The sequence below is a fragment of the Canis lupus genome, chromosome 23 (genome assembly GCF_048164855.1).
Source record: "Canis lupus baileyi chromosome 23, mCanLup2.hap1, whole genome shotgun sequence".
Lineage (NCBI taxonomy): Eukaryota > Metazoa > Chordata > Mammalia > Carnivora > Canidae > Canis > Canis lupus.
The window spans coordinates 21,604,260-21,623,459 of NC_132860.1; the positions used below are offsets into that span (position 1 = coordinate 21,604,260).

The window sequence follows — 19,200 nt, forward strand, 5'->3', positions numbered from 1 at the left end:
GGAGCCCGCTTCTCCCTCTGCCTGTGTCTCTGCCTCTCTCTCTCTCTCTCTCTCTGGCTCTATGAATAAATAAATAAAATCTTAAACAAACAAATAAATAAATAATCATGTGGCTTGTCTCTTCTGATTGTATGCAGAATGATATATTAAAGGAACAAAACACAAAGGATTTAGTAAAGGTTCACAGCCAAATAAAAAAGAATTTTGCTAGTGTTGTTGTGAACTACATTAAAATTTTTTTAATCTATTTTTAATCTATTTTTAAAAAGATTTTATTTATTTATTTGAGAGAGAGAGAAAGATCACAAGTAGGGGGGGGAGGGGTAGAGGAAGAAGCAGACTTCCTGCTGAGCAGGGAGCTTAATGCCTGCCATCTCAGGATCTGGGATTATGACCTGAATGGAAAGCATACATTTAACCAATTGAGCTACCCAAGCACCTCCCAAATTTTTTAAATAGAAGCACATGCTTTAAAAAATCATCAATAGGGCAGCCCCGGTGGCTCAGTGGTTTAGCGCCGCCTGCAGCCCAGGGTGTGATCCTGGAGACCCTGGATCGAGTCCCATGTCAGGCTCTCTGCATGGTGCCTGCTTCTCCTTCTGCCTGTGTCTCTGCCTCTCTCTCTCTCTCTCTCTCTCTCTCTCTGACTCTATGAATAAATAAATAAAATCTTAAAAAAATCATCAATAATGACTCATAAGTAAAATCCCAAATTATTTAGTAAAATCCAGGGTTATGGTTATCTACTTTCTTTAACAAACCATCATAAACATAGTGGCATAAAATAACATCTGTTTTATCACTCTGACAGATTCTATGGGTCAGGAGTTTAAAAGGAGTACAATGGAGTGGAGTGCAGTGGCTTCCTTCTTCTCAAACAGGTAAAGGTAATCAAGGGGCTAGAGGCTGGAATCAGTGGATGGCGTCTTTGCTCACGTCTGCTCCTGGGCTGGCATTATTTTAAAACTGGTCTTAGTTAGGAGTGTTGACTAGAGGATCTACCCAAGGCCTCTTCATGTGGTTTAGATTTCTCATTGCATAGCAGGTGGATTCTAAGAGGGAGTTTACTGGAGGGAGCATCCAGGGAGGAAACATTCCAAGACATGCAAGCAGATGCTGTGTGGCCTTTACTAGTGCAGACTTCTGTCACATTCTATGGATTGTCAGTGGATCACCATGGCCAGCTCAGATTCAAGGGGAGGAATTATCAATGTTACATTGCAGTGGGGCATGTGGAATGCAGATGTGTCGTCCTCTTTGTAGTGTGTCATACTCAGTGAGATTTTTGTTTGCCCGAGAAAATCTTTATTTCTCCTTCATTTTTGAAGGATAATTTCACAGGGGAGAGAATTCTGGTTTGTTGTGTTCTGTCATTCAATTGTTTAAATATTTCACTCTTCTATTTTCTTTCTTGCATATTTTTTGAGGTAAAGTCAGATGTAATTCTTATCTTTGTTCTTCTATAGAAAGTGTGTTTTACCCCTCTGACTTCTTTCATTATTTTTTCTTTATATTTGATTTTTGGTAGTTTGAAAATGATATGCCTAGATGTGGTTTTTGGGGGCATTTATCCTATTTGGTATTTTCTGAGCTTCCTGGGTATGGTTTTGTGTCTGACATTCATTTGGGGGAAATTCTGTCATTATTGTGTCAAATATTTCTTCCTTTCTCTCTTTTTTCTCCTTGTAATCCCATTATTTATAAAATGTTATACCTTTTGTAGTTGTCCCAGTCATTAGATATTCTATTCTGTTTTTTTTTTTCTGGTCTTTGTTCCCTTTGCTTTTCAGTTTTTGAGGATTCTATTGGTCTATTCTCAAACTCAGAGACTCTTTACTCTGCCATATCCAATCTATGAATAATCCCATTAAAGTCATTTTTCCTTTCTGTTACAGAAAAAAATAGAATGTTGTTGGTGTTGTTTTTAATTACTAGTTCTTCTTTTTGTTTTTTTCTTAGTATTTCTATTTCTCTGCCTATATTGCCTATCTGCTCTTGCATGATGTCCACTTTGTCTATTAGAGTCTTTAGCCTATTATTCATAATTATTTAAAATTCTTAGTCTGATAATTCCAACTACCCTGCCATGTCTGAGTCCCATGATTGCTTTGTCTCTTTAAATTGTGTGTTTTGCTTTTTAAGTGCCTTGTAATTTTTCGTTGATAGCTGGACATGATATATTAGGCAAAAAACAAAACAAAACAAAAACCTAACCATCCCCCCCAGCTGCTATATATAGACCCTCATAATGTGGTAGTAAAATGTAGAGGAAGGGGAAGTGTTCTATAGTACTGTATTTAGATCTCAGTGTTTTAGTACCACTGGACTGTGAACTTCACAAGTGTCTTTTAGAATGTGAACTTCACAAGTGTCTTTTAGTTTTTTTCTCTCCTCTTATATAGGACAGGATGGTTATTTCAGGGAAATAACCAACTCTCCTGCCCAATCAGCTATCCTGGGGGCAGTAGACTTAGTGCTGCGTGCCTCCAGCCAATGTGGAGGCTAACTTGGGTTCTGTCCAGGTATATTACAGTGTCCTCTGGGACCTGCCAATTGGTATAACATCTTGCTTGCCCAGTGCCTTGTTTACAGTCACCAACTTTGGAGAACTATCAAGAATGGACTTGCCTTTCAGAATGAAGATAACGGAACCTGCTAAAGGTCCATGCACAGGATTTCAGGTGTGGGAATTAAGGTCATATTTGAGGCTTACAGTTTTGGGGAAGCCTATTGACAGCTAGATTCTGCCTTTGTTATAGTCCTTGTGATAAGAGCTATTTCTTGGTTGGCTACTACAGCTCTGAGTCTTCCAATACATCTGTTCTGACACATTTTTAGTTGTTTTAAACTTATTTCCTTTTGCCTCAGATTAACTGTTCTCACCAGGTCTGACTTCTCAAAAGTAACCCTCTCTATTTGATTCCCCTTAGCACTTCAGGGGCACTTCAGATTCCCCTATGCACTTCAGACCACACACTGCTGTAAGGCAAGCTTTGAGCTTGACAATATTTACCAAAGTCATGGCTGAATATTCACAATCACTCACAGAGAATTTTAGTATCATATCTTGGCATCCTCATCATCATATATAATGCATGTAGGCCTAACTAATGTGCCCATTTTACCTCAATGTCACCAGAGCTATAAAGAGCTCACCCTGGAAATCTTTATCTTCAGGACTTGAGTGATGTGTTTGGTTTCCCTTTGGTATTCAGAGATTGCTGTATAGCCCTTCTTTTTTTATTTTATTGTTTTTTTTATTATTATTATTTTTTTGTATAGCCCTTCTGAATATAAAGTCCCCTTCATCACTGTTATTCCCATGCTGGGCAGACAGTCAGCATGGACGTTAAACTGGGGATTCAGGATATTTCTGCAGCTGAGCAGAGAGGATGACAATGGAATCTTTGAGTCTGGTAATTTTCTCCTTTTTCTCAGTTCTCTCCAAGTTGCTAAATTTCCCTCAACCCTGAATCAAAACTGTGAAGTATGCATCCTCAGAGATAGCCCAGAGATCAGGAGAATGGCACAGCTGCACTAGGCATATTTTACTGATTGTTTATGTGTCTTGTATTAAACACCTGAACTCTGGAGGGTTTGATTTCTGTGCCTCCCTTTCCTAGTAGGTCATAATTGTGAACACACTGGTTCTGTGCCCTCCCATAATCTGCGTCCCTGCATCTCCTTTTTGCCACTATCATCAAGTCCATGCCACTATAAAGGAGATTAAGGAAATAGGGACAAGCCACAGCCCACAGTGGGCTGCCTGCCCTCCCTGCCTGCAGTGACAGAGACAATGACAGAAGTGACCAGCAGTGACCCCGGGTGTCCCTCAATTCTGACATACAGCTAGGATTCTGCTATAGCCTTTCTGGGATAGAGATTCAACAGGGTTCCTTCTGCCATGAAACACCCACAATATCACTTGGGCGATATCACAATATCACTCAGTGAGGGGCACTGAGGCCCAATCCAGTTCATCCCTCAGATATCCACTATCTGCTAATGACTTATATCCCTTAAGTTTTTATCTTGTCAAGTTCCTGTAATTCTTGTTTTTTTTTTTTAAAATATATTCATCTATTTATTTGTAATATAATCATGTGGATATTTATTTGTTAAGAAAACGAGTACCAATTAGATTCTGGCACTTCTGAAACTTGGCCCTGGACTGCTGCCCCAAGCAAGGCACAGCCCCTGGTCTTCAAGGACTAACACACTGACAGGTTTTCCAGTGCAAGGGAGTCAGTGCAATGACACAACAGGTAAAGTGGTTTGATAGGAAAGAAAAGGAGACATGACATGCTGCCTTACAGAATTTGGGGATGATTTTACAGAAGACAGGTTACTTGGGCAGGATTTATCTGAATAAATAAATAACAATGTACAACTTCAGTTCTTTGCTAATTGTCCTCTGCTCCCTGGTCAGAGAACTAAATATCTCTTCACTTAGGTTCTTGGGAGTAAGTCTGGTCTGCTTTTCCTCTAAGAATCATGGGGGGACCTCTTGTTGACTTTAACAATTACTTTTTAAGAAATAGTCCTAGGCTTTTGCTCTGGATTCACAAATCACACAGCATAAAGGGGCTGTTGTACTCAGGTACCTGTGGTCTGCTGTTTCCCTTACCTACTGTTTTTGGCTACATCCTCTACAGCTCTGCTGACATTGCTCCTATCAAAGCAATGGGTTATCTTCCACAAATGCACAGCTGTTCTCTGACCCCCTCAGCTGAAAACTGAGACATGGGCTAAAACCTGCAGCAGAGAGGATGTAGTTAAGACAAAGACTTAACATTCTCACTGTGTAGAATGTTAAGCACTGAAATGCAAATTTTGGTAATTATGAGATTCTCCTGGAGTTCTGAATAAAAATATGTTCCTGTTACTTGCGGTTTTAAGTGGATTTGAATCTGGAAGGAAACCGACCAGGAGTTATGTGACCACTTGTCATTTCAGTTTTTGTAACTTCCGTGTTCAGAGATTTGGGACAATATTGTGGTCATCATTGATTCATAAAAAAGACACTTGTAGTGATCTATAGATGCACAGTCTGTAGGAACTGAGTCTTTCTTGACTCTTTTTATGTAGAGACACATGAACCTCTCTCTACCTTACATAGAAAAATATGATTATTTTAGACCATGTCTGTCTCTTAGGATAAAACATATAGCTGAAGATACATGTCAAGTTTAATGCTCAAGAAGTGAATCACATGGAGAAGGTTAAACACAATACCTATTTAATTGGTACTTCTTGTTAATATGGGGGTTCCAGGAACACTGAATCATCCCGACTTCGTGGTGAGAGATAGACATAGCAAAAATTTGAGACAAAGAAACAGATTCGTGTGGACAAAGTAAAGAGACTATAATCTCATATTAAGTAATCTTTTTTATAAATATTAATGGTAATTATAACTACAATTGATTTAAGATGATGTATATGAGATAACCTTTGAAAATTTTGTACTCTAGTCTTTAAATGTGTGATTTTATTCCATGGATTAAATTGGCTAAAGGTTTTAACCTCATAAGTGATACTCAGCTGATGAGTTATTGAAAACTGTATCTGAAACTAATGTTGTACTATATGTTGGCTAATTGAATTTAAATAAATAAAAATTAAAAAAAGAAATGACAAGATGACTCCTGCATGTTAGGAAAAATCCTCTGACCACAGGGTGGAGATTGGTTTGAAGGTTATGAAATCAAACCCATACAGATTTAAGGAAAGAATACAGGTGATAGGAGTTAGGAGTATGCAGTAGGCAGTGACAGTGGAGGCGGGGGACAAGAAGAACGAATGAATATTTAGAGATTAAAAATTTAGTCAAAGGGAACTAGTGAAAAGGTAAAAAGGATGAGAAAGAAAAATGCGTAAGCATTGTTTCAAGTTTCTACATTGGGTTGGATAGGTAGATATAGTGATTTAACTCACAAAAATATGAGCATGAAGGAGGTAGAGTGGATTTGTGAAGAATGCACAAGTTACTCCAGTCTCAAATTTGTTGAGCATGTGGTATAGATATTTAGGCATAGATAAATGGAAATGGATTTGGGTTTCAGAAAGGTATTTGACTCAGAAACCTAGATTTGGAAGAAATTAAAAAATATAAATGGTCATAATATGGTAAATGGATGAGCTCAATCAGAGATACTGTATAGAATAGGGGAAGGAGGAGAGGCTGAGACATTGGAATCAGCCACATATAAGGGAGAGGTAGATGGAGAAGGTGGTGAGATGGGAGATATAGGAGGAAGAACTGCAGGGTGCTGTGTTATGGAAACTGAGGGAGAATACTTTAAAAGATAACAAATTGATATGCAGTGTTTAGTAATGGCAAGAGGGGATACAGAAGATCCTTTCAAGTGGACATTCCAAATGAGGAGTAATTGAATGGTAGAGTCTAAGCATCTCTCTAGAAGCAGCATGTTTACTCTTATCTGTAAATGAAACTAGACCTATCATAGTTAAGACATGGATGTCTCACCTTAAAGACCTTGTCTCAAGAAAAGGGGATTCTCTTCTTTGTATCTCACTTAATTTTCTTGTGTTTCAGTTTCAGCTTGTTTCTTCTCATGAAGATGGTAGCCAGATCTAGACACTGGATGACCCACCAGGAATGGGGCAATCATGATTCTGGTTTCTTTTTTCTTTTCTGTCTTCCAAGCCATTGATGATGACCTTTAGTAATTCTAGCTGGAGGCTACTCCAGCCTTCTTTTTTTCTGATGGGCATCCCCGGTTTAGAGGAAAGCCAGCACTGGATAGCATTGCCACTGTGTGTCCTTTATGTCCTTGCTGTAATGGGCAATGTCACCGTCATCTTCATCATCTGGACTGACTCATCCTTGCACCAGCCGATGTACCTCTTTCTGGCCATGCTATCTGGCATTGACCTGGTGCTGGCCTCCTCCACTGCACCCAAAGCCCTTGCGGTGCTCCTGGCTCATGCCCATGAGATTGGGTACACTTTCTGCCTGATCCAGATGTTCTTCATCCATGCGTTCTCTTCCATGGAGTCAGGGGTACTTGTGGCCATGGCTCTGGATCGCTATGTAGCCATTTGTCACCCTCTGCATCATTCCACCATCTTGCGTCCGGGGATCATCGGGCGCATTGGGATGGCAGTGCTGGTGCGGGGGTTAGTCCTCCTCCTCCCCTTCCCTATCCTGTTGCAGAGACTCCTCTTCTGCCGGGCCACCATCATAGGCCATGCCTATTGTGAACATATGGCTGTTGTAAAACTTGCCTGCTCAGAAACCACAGTGAACCGAGCTTATGGGTTGGCAGTGGCCCTGCTTGTGGTTGGGCTAGATGTCGTGGCCATTGGTATTTCCTATGCCCTCATCCTGCAGACAGTGCTGAAGGTACCAGGGGGTGAGGCCCGACTTAAGGCCTTTAGCACATGTGGGTCTCATATTTGTGTTATCCTGATCTTCTATGTTCCTGGAATGTTTTCCTTCCTCACACATCGCTTTGGCCACCATGTACCCCACCACGTCCATGTTCTTCTGGCCACACTCTACCTCCTTGTGCCACCTGCACTCAATCCTCTTGTCTATGGGGTGAAGACTCGACAGATCCGCCAGCGAGTACTTAGAGTTTTCTCCCTAAAAGGATTGATCTGAACAGTTCACAGTCATTTTCTTCTGAGGCTCCTGCCAAAGTTAATGCCAGAAGCCCCTGGCTGGTCTAGGCTATGTGGATAGGGACTATTCCAGAGTGAAGAGTCCTTCAAGTCCTGCTAGTCTTATGGCAGAGAATATCCTTAGGTACTTGATTCCATCACTTATTTGATTATATGGATAGATGGAGTAGTGATTATTTTCCTATCCTTTCTTTTGCCTTTGTTTCCAACATTGTTGAGGGCACTTGAGGACTAGAGACAAGATAAAGCTTTTGATATGCCATTTTTTTCTGGCTTCACCTAATAACTGTATAATATCATCTGGTAATGGAATGAGATGTCCCAATCTTTGCTTGGTTTTAGTTTTAGAGTGTCTTCACATGCTTGAAGTTAGTGCTATGAGCTCTAGGTCCCTTGGCTTCTGTGTAGCAACAGAGCCTCTCAAAGCATTTGATACTTCCAATATGTCAGAAAATACCTTTTGCTATAATATGCTTGTTAGTCATGTATTTAAATTAACTTAAGTGGGGGAGATACTGTAGTAGGTTGTTAGAAAAATAAAATATGAATGATATTTTTAAAGGAGAAATGTATATTGTAGAGTAGATTTCTTTTTTAAAAGGTCTGTTTGAATTATTAATTTATTTATATTTTTGATTAGGATAAAGAATAAATAAGACCAGTATTGAATATATGTATGTTTCATAAATCTTAATTTAACCAAGAAAAATACCCAAGTAATTATTATTATCTAATAACTATAAAATGTACTAGAGTCTGATGTTGGTTAACACAGCTTTATCAATTCATGTAGAAGTAGTTTTGGCACTTAAAAGAAGAATTTCTCTTTTTGAAATGTGGATATGAAATGATGTTGGTTAGACATTCCCCACCCTCCTTTCTAGTAATAGGAAATAGGTAAAGCTTACAAAAGGATTGTCATAATTAGTATATTTCATCCTGTTTGTTGGATGTTACCCTAAAGTCTGGCTTAACTATTTTGTGTTCCTAAGTGGTAACACATTTTGTTCAGTCCTGGAAGACACAAGTCTCCTGCATTGAGGTAAGTGACTCTGGTTTTGAAAGGGTCCTATCCTGGGATTCCATAGTGGCTAAAAGGGGGGAGTGCATGGGTTAGTGTTCTAGTTTCTCCTTTCTTGTGTAAATTTTACTCCTAATAGTTTTAAGGTACAGAGATTAAGTATGAAGTCTTCAGTTTGGTTGGCATATATGGGTGAGTTAGGGAGGAGTCATATGAGTTCTTATTGCAGGAGTAATTACATGTTCTCATCACCTGGGTTGTAGGCCTAGAACTTGAACTCTGGTGGGTTGTCCTGGGGAAGCTCAGGCTGTGGTGTATGTTGTATCACATCCATGGGAAAACAGCTGTCTTGGCCCTACAGCTACTTAGTTTAGGTAGATTATTCGAAGTAGTAGTTTGTTCTCTCCTCCCATTTATATCACTTGCTGACTCTTGGGATGTGGGTATGTTGGTGGGATCTGAAAAGCATCTACTCCTTAGGCTATATGTTAGGCAGCTGCAAAAAGATGCCCCCAAATATAGTGGCTTAACCCAGACACTAGCTTTTGTCTCAGGCTTAAGTCAGGGTTGGTGGCCCAGATGGCATCAGGGACACAGCCTTTTCTACAGTGTTGCTTTGCCAGCTTCAGCACGTTTCCATCTTGTGATCCAAGGAAGCTCTTCAGATCCCACCAAGAGATAAAAAGTGTTGGTGAGGATGTTGAGAAAAACAAAGTCTTGTGGATTGTTAGTGGGAATGTAAATTGGTGTAGCTACTATTGAAAGCACCAAAGAGGTTCCTCAAAGCAGTAAAAGTAGGATTACCATATGATTAAGCAATCCCACTTCTAGGTATCTGTCTAAAGGAAATGAAATCAGTATCTCAGAGAGATATCTGCATCCCTAGGTTCATTGCAGCTAATTTAATTTACAATATCAATATATGGAAATAGCCTAAGTGTTCCATTATATTATAAACTGTGATATATATATAGTATAATGGAATATATATATATGTATATATAATTATTATTATTACTCAGCCATAAAAAAGAATGAAGTCTTGGCATTTGCAATGATATGGATGGAGCTAGAGTGTAATATGCTAAGTGAAATATGTCAGTCAGAGAAAGACAAATACATATGATTTCACTCATATGTAGAATCTGAGTAATAAAACAGATGAATATAGGGGGAGGAGGGGAAAGAGGGTAAGGCAAACCATAAGAGATTCAATGATAGGGAACAAACTGAGGGCTGATAGATGGAGGTAAGTGAGAGATGGGCTAGATGGGTGTTGGGTATTAAAGAGGGCGTTTGTTGTATTGAGCCCTGGGTGTTATATATAAGTGATGCATCACTAAATTCTACTCCTGAAACCAATATTACACGATATGTTAACTAATTAGAATTTAAATAGAATTTTGAAAAAAATGCAAAAAGAATGTTTGGGTTTCAGTTTTCTTTCTATGAAAAAGATCATAGGCTCTTATCCAGGTAGAGTTTATGATACTTCGATACAAAGCAAAATACAGTTCACTACAATATTTACAGATCCTCCAGACAGGCAGTGAAACAAATAGAACATACTTCCTATGTTTGAGATGCGTTAACGCCACCCAGTGCTTCCAACCATCTCTGCCCAATTGTATTAGTGATCCTTCTTCCTGTATGGAAAAGCATACAAGAGAGAGGAGAGGGGGAAACATAGAGCAGAAGTTTCACTCCTATTATTCCCCCCTGTGGTGAGAGGAAGAAAAGCCTTCCTCTATGGAAGTGGAGTGGAAGAAATAAAATTCTTCCCTAATAGACTGCAGATGGCTCCTTTCCCATTCTTTGGGTGTGATTAATAATGTTGCGTGGGGGTTGAAAAATGTGGGAAGGGGCAGCCCAGTGGCTCAGCGGTTTAGCACCGCCTTCAGCCCAGGGCGTGATCCTGGAGACCTGGGATAGAATCCTGCATTGGGCTCCCTGCATGGAGCCTGCTTCTCCCTCTGCCTGTGTCTCTGCCTCTCTCTCTCTCTCCCTCTCTCTCTCTCATGAATAAATAAATAAAATCTTAAAAAAAAAAGAAAAAAATGTGGGGAGGTGGAGGACACTGTTTTGTGTTGGGTCACAAAATATGTCTCAAATTTTGAAAGAATAAAAACTTACAGAGTATATTCTCTAACCAACAAATAATTATATTGGGAACCAATAACAATAAAATTTCATGAAAAGCTCCAAATACTTGGAAATTAAGTAACATACATCTAAATAATTTGTGGTTCAAATAAGAAATTATGGAGAATGTTAGAAAATATTTCAAACTAATTAATAATGAATCGTAAGAGTTGTGGAATATAGGTAAAGAGAAATTAGAAGAAATTTATACTTTTAAATGCTTATATTGGAAAATAAGTATTTATTATCAATTATCTAAGTTGACAAGAATTTAGAAAAAGAAAAAAATTAAACCTAAGGTAAACAAGAGTAAGGAATTAATTAAGATAAAAGTAGGATCAATAAAATAGAAAACAAGAAATCTTGTTTCTTTAAGAAATCTTAAAGCCAATTATTTGGAAAGATCAATAAAATCAACAAAGCCCTAATAACACTTATCAAGAACAAACAGAAAGAGGGGGTAATATAATCAAGATGGCAACAGAAGTTGCCTCATGGTAGTTCCTTTTGCACGAAGACCAACTAGCAGCTATCCGTAGACAAGACACCATTGTGAAAATCCCATAATCAAGGGGTGAGGCTGTAGCATCCTCTTGGACCACAGACACCCAGAAAGACTTCATCAGAAAGGTGAAGAGGAGAAGTTTCACTTTTACTGCTTTGCCCCTCTCCCAGGATAGCACAGCACCGCGCTGATATTTCCTATCCAGTTTCTCTGCTGAGAAAGGAGAACACAGTATGGACATCTCGCTCCACCTACATTGCACACTGCTTTCTGGGAGGCCCACTCAGGTCTTGCCTGATAAGAATCATGAGTTAATCTGTATGACTTGACTACTGGGCACCAGATAGAGATGGAAACAGAGTCAGGAGTTTACCACAACTAGTGCTCAGATGCTAGAGGACAGCCTTCCCGTTGCAGTAGAACCTGAGTAGAGATCTCAGCCAGTGGTTCAGCCCATCTGCAGAGCTGAGCTCATGGATCCATCTGGCCAGTAAGCTCAGTCATCAATTCGGCCTGATTTGAGTCCCCAAGGCATTACCAGCCGTGGAGTCTATTCTATGACCCCAGCCAGGCAGGAAAACAAATTCCCAGCCCCACTCACTGTTGAGCATAGGCTCCAGTTGTGCTTGACCAGGAAGCCTTGCCCCCGTCAAATGATAAAAAATTATTTTCAAAGAATGATAAAATGTTAAAGTGAGAAAAAAATGATAAAAATCACTCCACCTTAAACAAATAGAAAGCCAGCAGCCCTGTACAACTGTTGAGCATAGCCTCTGACCTGTATAACCCAACAGTGACCCTGGATCTAGTCTAGTCTTGGAGCCTAGCCTACAGTCTCACTCAGCCTATGGCCCTGCCTGATTGTTGAACACAGCCTGTGGCCTTGCACACAGAGAGAGAGCCCAACCAGTAACTCTGCCCAATTAAAGAGCACAGCCTGTGGGCCTACCCAACTGGAAGCTTGGACAGTGGCTCCACTTGACCACTAGAGCAAGCCTTGTGTCACTGTTGCTACCAGCTGACCTGTCTGTACCCCAAGCTAACCGGACTGTGAAGGTCTTACCTTGCTGAAGCAAACCTGTAGAGTATGGAAAGGATACTTCCTACTCCATTATGCACAGATAGTGATGCAAGGAGGGGAGAATTCCAAAGATTCAGATAGACATAACACCACCAAAGGAATCTAATAAAGCTCCAATAACTGATCCTAAGAAAATGGTGATCTAGGAACTGTCTGGCAAAGAATTCAGAATAATCCTTTTAAAGAAGTTCAGTGAACTACAAGAATAGATAGACATATAGCCAAATAAGATTAGGTTAAGAATGCATGAACAAAATGAGAATATTAGCAAAGAAACAGAAATTATTAAAAACAATCTAAACAGAAGTCTTTTCTTCACTTCTTTTTTCTTCTTGTTTGGTAAAGGAGAAAAGAAATCTCAAAATCTGACTGGTTTCACCTTAATGTCATCATCACAAACCCCCAAAAGATATTCAACAATGTCTGTGACTGAAATGATCACTTTTTTAAAAAAGATTTTATTTATTTATTCATGAGAGAGAGAGAGAGAGAGAGGCAGAGACACAGGCAGAGGGAGAAGCAGGCTCCATGCAGGGAGCCTGACGTGGGACATCCCAGGTCTCCAGGATCTGGCCCTGGGCTGAAGGTGGCGCTAAACTGCTGAGCCACCCGGGCTGCCCCTGGAATGATTACTTAGTCAGAAAAGTTGTTCTAAATACACTTAAGAGGTAAGAAGGGGCAGATTATGTGTGACCTTGATTTCATTAATTAGGTAAAAATGTGTTGATCCTACCATATTGTACACACTGTGTGAAACACCACATTAATGGGGAACAAAACTGAAAGGGATCTGTCCACCCAGTTCATATGGAGTGTTGAGTATTTTTATTTATTTATTTATTTATTTATTTATTTATTTATTTATTAAAAGGACATCAATCTTTAAAAGAATAACAGTTACATGTATAGATGCTTTCTATATTCTTGCTTATTTACAAGAGATGAACAAACAAAAAATTTCTCATAACTCTAGCAGTGATTTATATTAAGAAAGCTAGTTTTATTTAATGAACAATGGGAAGCTACTAATATTATAATGTTATATGAAAACTATAAAGGGATCTTAGTAAGGGCAATGACCTTAACTACTTTATTCACCTTTTTATCTCTGTGACTATTCTAGTGTTGGCTATATGGTTGATAATAATAAGTAAATGTTTATTGAATGACTGAGACTTACATAGGGTAAATTAGTTGCCCACATCCATGCAGATATCAAATAGCAGAGTTGAATTCAGGATAATATAAAAAACAGGAAATAATATAGTTTCATTAAGAAATTCTAGAAAGGTTCAATATAACATTTCAGGATGTTGAAAGTGTTATGTTTAGAAGGATGATCTGTGGAGTCAAGCGGATAGATATAGATTTGAATTTGAAGTCAGTTTTATTTTTTATTATTATTTTTATGTATGCTTAATTTTTTAAATTTAAATTCAATTTGGCCACATGTAGTATAACACTCAGTGCTCATCCCATCAAGTGCCCTCCTCAGTGCCTATCACCCAGCTACTCCATCCCCCCACTCACCTCCCCTTCTGCAACCCTTTGTTTCCCAGACTTAGTCTCTCATGGTTTGTCTCCCTCTCTAATTTTTAAATCCTGTCCCTCACATAGCAACTACTGGCACCCAGTAGTACCATAAGATAAGGTGAGATGTAGGTTCCCAAGAGACCTAGTTCATCAGCCCCAGGGGCTCAGTAACCCAAACCAGGACTGTTCCCAGATGGCATGGGGAAGGAAGTAGGACAGTGTGAGGAATTTTCCACAGATCATAAAAACCTCTAGATTTTTTTTTTCATCAGAGCCAAGGAGGCAGCTCTGGTTCTGGTTACTGGATGCAGGCATCTGATTCCTTAAGCAAGACTCCATCTATTGCATCATTGGTGAGTTTCAGGGCTAAGGCAAGAAAGCCATGTTGTGCTGGGCCACAGCAGCTGAATTGCCAGAAGATTAAGAACAGAAAATGTTCTCCTCATTCTTATATTGGCTCCCATGCTACAAGAAGGCAGCTTTAGGTGACGGTACTGGATGCATGAACATTCAAAAGAGAATGGTCTAGAGTCTCAGCAATTCCCTATCATTGAATACAAGGGATCCTGTATTTTATATGGCTGGGAATTTCATGCAAGTACATGATTGAAATACTTCTGGCCTGCCCAAAAGAGTAGTCTAGGGGTTTGAGTGAGTGGAAGTATAGTTCTGGGACAGAGACTGTGTTGGGAGTTTTGATATGACATTGGGCACACAGGTCCATGAGTGTCAAGGAAAAAGCTGGTGAAGAAATTTGGTTATTGCCTTCCACCATCATGTTCGAGCAGAGTAGTGTTAACAAGAGAGCAAATTTCCTCTGATTATTATACAGGATTCATATTCAACATAAACAGATCTCTCTTGATTTCCTCCCAGTGGTCCTAGTTTTTATGTCTTCCTTTTGAAAGTCATATATTTGAGAGGCATCACTTAGGTAAAATATCTTCACGTTCTTAAATTGTTTCTCATTGCAAGTTCTTAAGGATCTTTTTATCCTGGATACCTTCTTCTAGGTAGTAAAATTTCAAAAATGTTCCTGAAATCAAGGTACACTGAACTGGACACTATTATTCTAAGCATGGTTGAACCAAAGCAAAGTGGAATAGAAGAATAATCACCTTCTGTCTGATCACTGTTACTTCCTTTTTTTTTTTTTGTTACTTCCTTTAGTAGAGAGTCAGTTTCTTTAAATTTAAATTTAAATTAAATTAAATTAAATTAAATTAATTAACATATAATGGACTATTGGTTTCACAGGTAGAGGTCAGTGATTCATCACTCATATATAATACCCAGTGTTCATTCCATCATGTGCCCTTCTTAATGCCCATCACCTAGTTACCCCATCCCCCCATGTCCCTCCTCTCCAGCAACCCTCAATTTGATCCCTATGACTAAGAGTCTCTTTTTTTTTTTTTTAATTTTTATTTATTTATGATAGTCACACAGAGAGAGAGAGAGAGAGAGAGAGGCAGAGACACAGGTAGAGGGAGAAGCAGGCTCCATGCACCGGGAGCCCGACGTGGGATTCGATCCCGGGTCTCCAGGATCGCGCCCTGGGCCAAAGGCAGGCGCCAAACCGCTGCGCCACCCAGGGATCCCCTGACTAAGAGTCTCTTATGGTTTGTCTCCCTCTCTGATTGTGTTTTGCTTTATTTGGACATATGGGCTCTTTCCATAGTTTGGCTATTATGGACACTGCTGCTGTGGACATTACTCTGGACACCCAATATCTACGGGTGTACTCCAGTGTTTATACTAGAGGGTCAATTTCTAGTAATTCTTATTAACTGAATATGTCAAAACTTCAGCTTATATTCATGTCTAAACTTCCACCTGGCGATATATCCGGGCATCTGGCCCTTTTGCTCTGTATCTATTCCTTTGTATTCCCACCCCCTTTTTTGATGGATAATGGACTGGAATTTGTGAAACTTATTTATACACAGGGGCTGCACATATGGGGCAGGAAAAAGAACAAAGAGCCGAGGAAGGGACCTTTCACGGATGGCAGAATAGGTAGGAAAAGATAAGGAGTACGGGGTGAGAAATAAACGTAATAGTGCTTTGAACTATATCCTATGTGCTGGTGATTTCCGTTTCTCTTCCTTTAACTCCAGGCTTTCAAGTGAATTCAAATTCTTTTCTGCAGAAGTCAGACTCAGGGACATCTTGATAGCTTACAGACTCTATAAATTCAACCTATCAAAATTGGATCCACTATCTCTGCCTCTACAACATAACATCGAATATTTTCACAGCCTGTCTTGTGAAATTCAGTCATTTAATCCAGAAGAGGTGGGAGAATTTAAGAATTCCTAACCTCTCCTCTTCTATAGAACTGTTCAGTCTAGGGATGCCTCGGTGGCTCAGTGGTTGAGCGCCTGCCTCTAGCTCAGAGCATGATCCTGGGGTCGCGGGATCGAGTCCCACATCTGGTTCTTTGCAGGGAACCTGCTTCTCCTTCAGCTTATGTCTCTGCCTCTCTCTCTCTCTGTCTCTCATGCATAAATAAATAAAATCTTTAAAAAACAAACCAAAAAAAAAAACACAACCAAACAAAAAGAACTACTCAGTCTAATCTTTCCTTATGCCATTATATTTATACCTTTAAAAGATGCTCCTTTTTCTACATCTTTAGAGCCATTCCAGAGGCATTTATTTACACAGTGATCACTTCTCAGATAACCATTGAAGCCAGCAGTCACCTCTTTTTATTTTTTTTTTTTTATTTTTTTATTTTTTTTTTTTTTTAGTCACCTCTTTTTAAATGTCCTTTGTCTCTTCTGGTTCCTTAAGTTTGGTTGTTAAAGAAAGAGGAATAAGAGAGATTTGGAATCTTTGTCCAAAACTAAAATCATGGCCTTTACAACAAATGGGGATGTGGGATAGAAATAAAAATTTATTAACACATGAGAGACTTCAGCATTTTGAATATCTGTGGATCTATGAAGAGATTACACAGGAAATGGAATAGATAATTAAAAAGTCAAAGTTCCTAAGACAATCAGGGTGGATAGACACTATGAAAGGAGGGAGGATTGTAATTAGGAAGAAGCATAGATCTTTGAGTTGGATAGATGGAAAAGAGAAGAGCAAGGTATAGGTATTGATGAGTTTATGAGTGTATCAGGGATATTGAGGAACTTGTGTCTGGTAGCCTCTGCTGTCTTTGTGATGCTGTAGGGGAGGTCATCTTCTGAGAGAGGAGAGGATGGATTTACCATTTAAAAAGAATTTAGAAAATGTAAAAAATTACTTGCAATGAGTGAAGGAGCAAATAAACCAGAGGTTATTTTAATGGACTTGCTTATTAAGCACTCATTTGAAGTTAGTGGTTATAAATATTAAACATTATTATGCTTTTGAGCATAACTTTCTATAGGAATATTGAACTATATTTATGCAGGCTTGAATTAAGCATGTCCAGGATAAGTTGTGTTTGTAGTAAGAATGATAAGGGTTAGTACAGTTAGAATGATAGGGGATTTTATGGGACCTTCTTTATGTTTAATCAATGTTTAATTATTTATAATTTATCATAGGGTTGGGTGTATATCATATATTTTTCCATCTCAAATTGACTTTGATGTGTGATAAAAACAGGAAAACTAACTTACCACTAGCAAATCGTGCCAGCAATATTCACTGAAATGATCCTACAGTTAAATATGACTTTTATGAATTATTTTTTAATGAATTCTCTGTAACTAGTAAACATTTTTATTTTATTTTTTTTTTACTAGTAAACATTTTTGAACTGTGGGATCTATAATTGGTAAATTTGCTTTATCAGTATCACTTTTCTGTCACACTTGGAAAATTTTTTGTAGCTTTACAATATGTTTTAATGAAGTATTTTTCTCATTTTCCTGCTAAACTTTGTGAGTAGTCTGTCTTATTTGTTTTTCTGAATTAACTTCAGAAATAGTTTGCTAAGTCCCCTCCCTATTCATATACATTGAACTTTGGCTTCATTTGGGATTATTCTTCTATACTCAACAGTTTTCTGGATGAGTAAGTGTTAGCATTTTGACAGCTTTGTTTTCTATTGATCTAATTCCTGTGTTTCACTGTATATAAACCCAGGTGAGATCTCCTCAGATTAAGATTTATCTCATGACATCACCCAGCAACTACTCTACTGCTCCAGTCTCCGAATTCCTCCTCATCTGCTTTCCTAACTACCAGAGTTGGCAGCACTGGCTGTCTCTGCCCCTCAGCCTCCTCTTCCTCCTGGCCATGGGGGCCAACACCACCCTCTTGATCACTATCTGGCTGGAGGCCTCTCTGCACGAGCCCATGTACTACCTGCTCAGCCTCCTCTCCCTGCTGGACATCGTGCTCTGCCTCACTGTCATCCCCAAGGTCCTGGCCATCTTCTGGTTTGATCTGAGGTCCATCAGCTTCTCTGCCTGCTTCCTCCAGATGTTCATCATGAACAGTTTCCTCCCCATGGAGTCCTGCACATTCATGGTCATGGCCTATGACCGCTATGTGGCCATCTGCCACCCACTGAGGTATCCATCCATCATCACTGACCAATTTGTGGCCAAAGCTAGTGTTTTCATTGTGATTCGGAATGCTTTGCTGCTTTCACCTGTACCCATTCTCACCGCCCAGCTCCATTATTGTGGGAAAAATGTCATTGAGAACTGCATCTGTGCCAACTTGTCTGTGTCCAGGCTATCCTGTGACAATTTCACCCTTAACAGAATCTACCAATTTGTGGTTGTTTGGACTTTACTGGGCTCAGATTTCATCCTCATCTTCCTCTCCTACACCTTTATCCTAAGAGCTGTGCTTAGGTTCAAGGATGAGGGGGCTGCTGCCAAAGCTCTGAGCACATGTGGCTCTCACTTCATCCTCATCCTGTTCTTCAGCACCATCCTGCTGGTTGTTGTGTTGACAAATGTGGCCAGAAAGAGTGTCCCCATGGACATCCCCATCTTGCTCAATGTCCTCCATCACCTCATACCTCCTGCCTTGAACCCTATTGTATATGGGTTTCGAACCAAAGAGTTAAAGCAGGGGTGTCAGAAGTTATTGCGATGGGGGCTTTAAATACATAGAAGGCACCTCTATTGAAACATCTGTTACAATTTCCTTTGTTTCTCATTCCCTGAGATCAGGGATTTTTTATTCCTGACAGTAAAATAATGCTTGGATAGTGAATATTTCCTATTTATGTTCTGTCCCTCTAGTATCAGGAATTATTGTGGATCTCTTAGTACCCAGCCAAAATTCATTTGCCTATTCAGGTAATTA

General features: G+C 39.4%; 2 protein-coding genes across 3 annotated transcripts in view; both read left to right on the forward strand.

The window, feature by feature from the left end:
• Positions 1-809: 809 nt before the first annotated feature.
• LOC140614894 (olfactory receptor 56A4-like) overlaps positions 810-19,200 on the forward strand; it is a 67,272-nt gene continuing 48,881 nt past the window's right edge. For both annotated transcript variants that reach the window (XR_012015627.1, XR_012015628.1), the window contains exon 1: positions 810-881. The gene's annotated coding sequence lies outside the window, so the exon portion shown is untranslated. The remainder of the gene's footprint in view (positions 882-19,200) is intronic.
• On the forward strand, positions 18,049-18,996 carry LOC140615442 (olfactory receptor 56A1-like). The gene has a single exon (XM_072795302.1). The coding sequence runs from the start codon at positions 18,052-18,054 to the stop codon at positions 18,994-18,996; it is 945 nt and encodes a 314-aa protein (XP_072651403.1). The 5' UTR covers positions 18,049-18,051.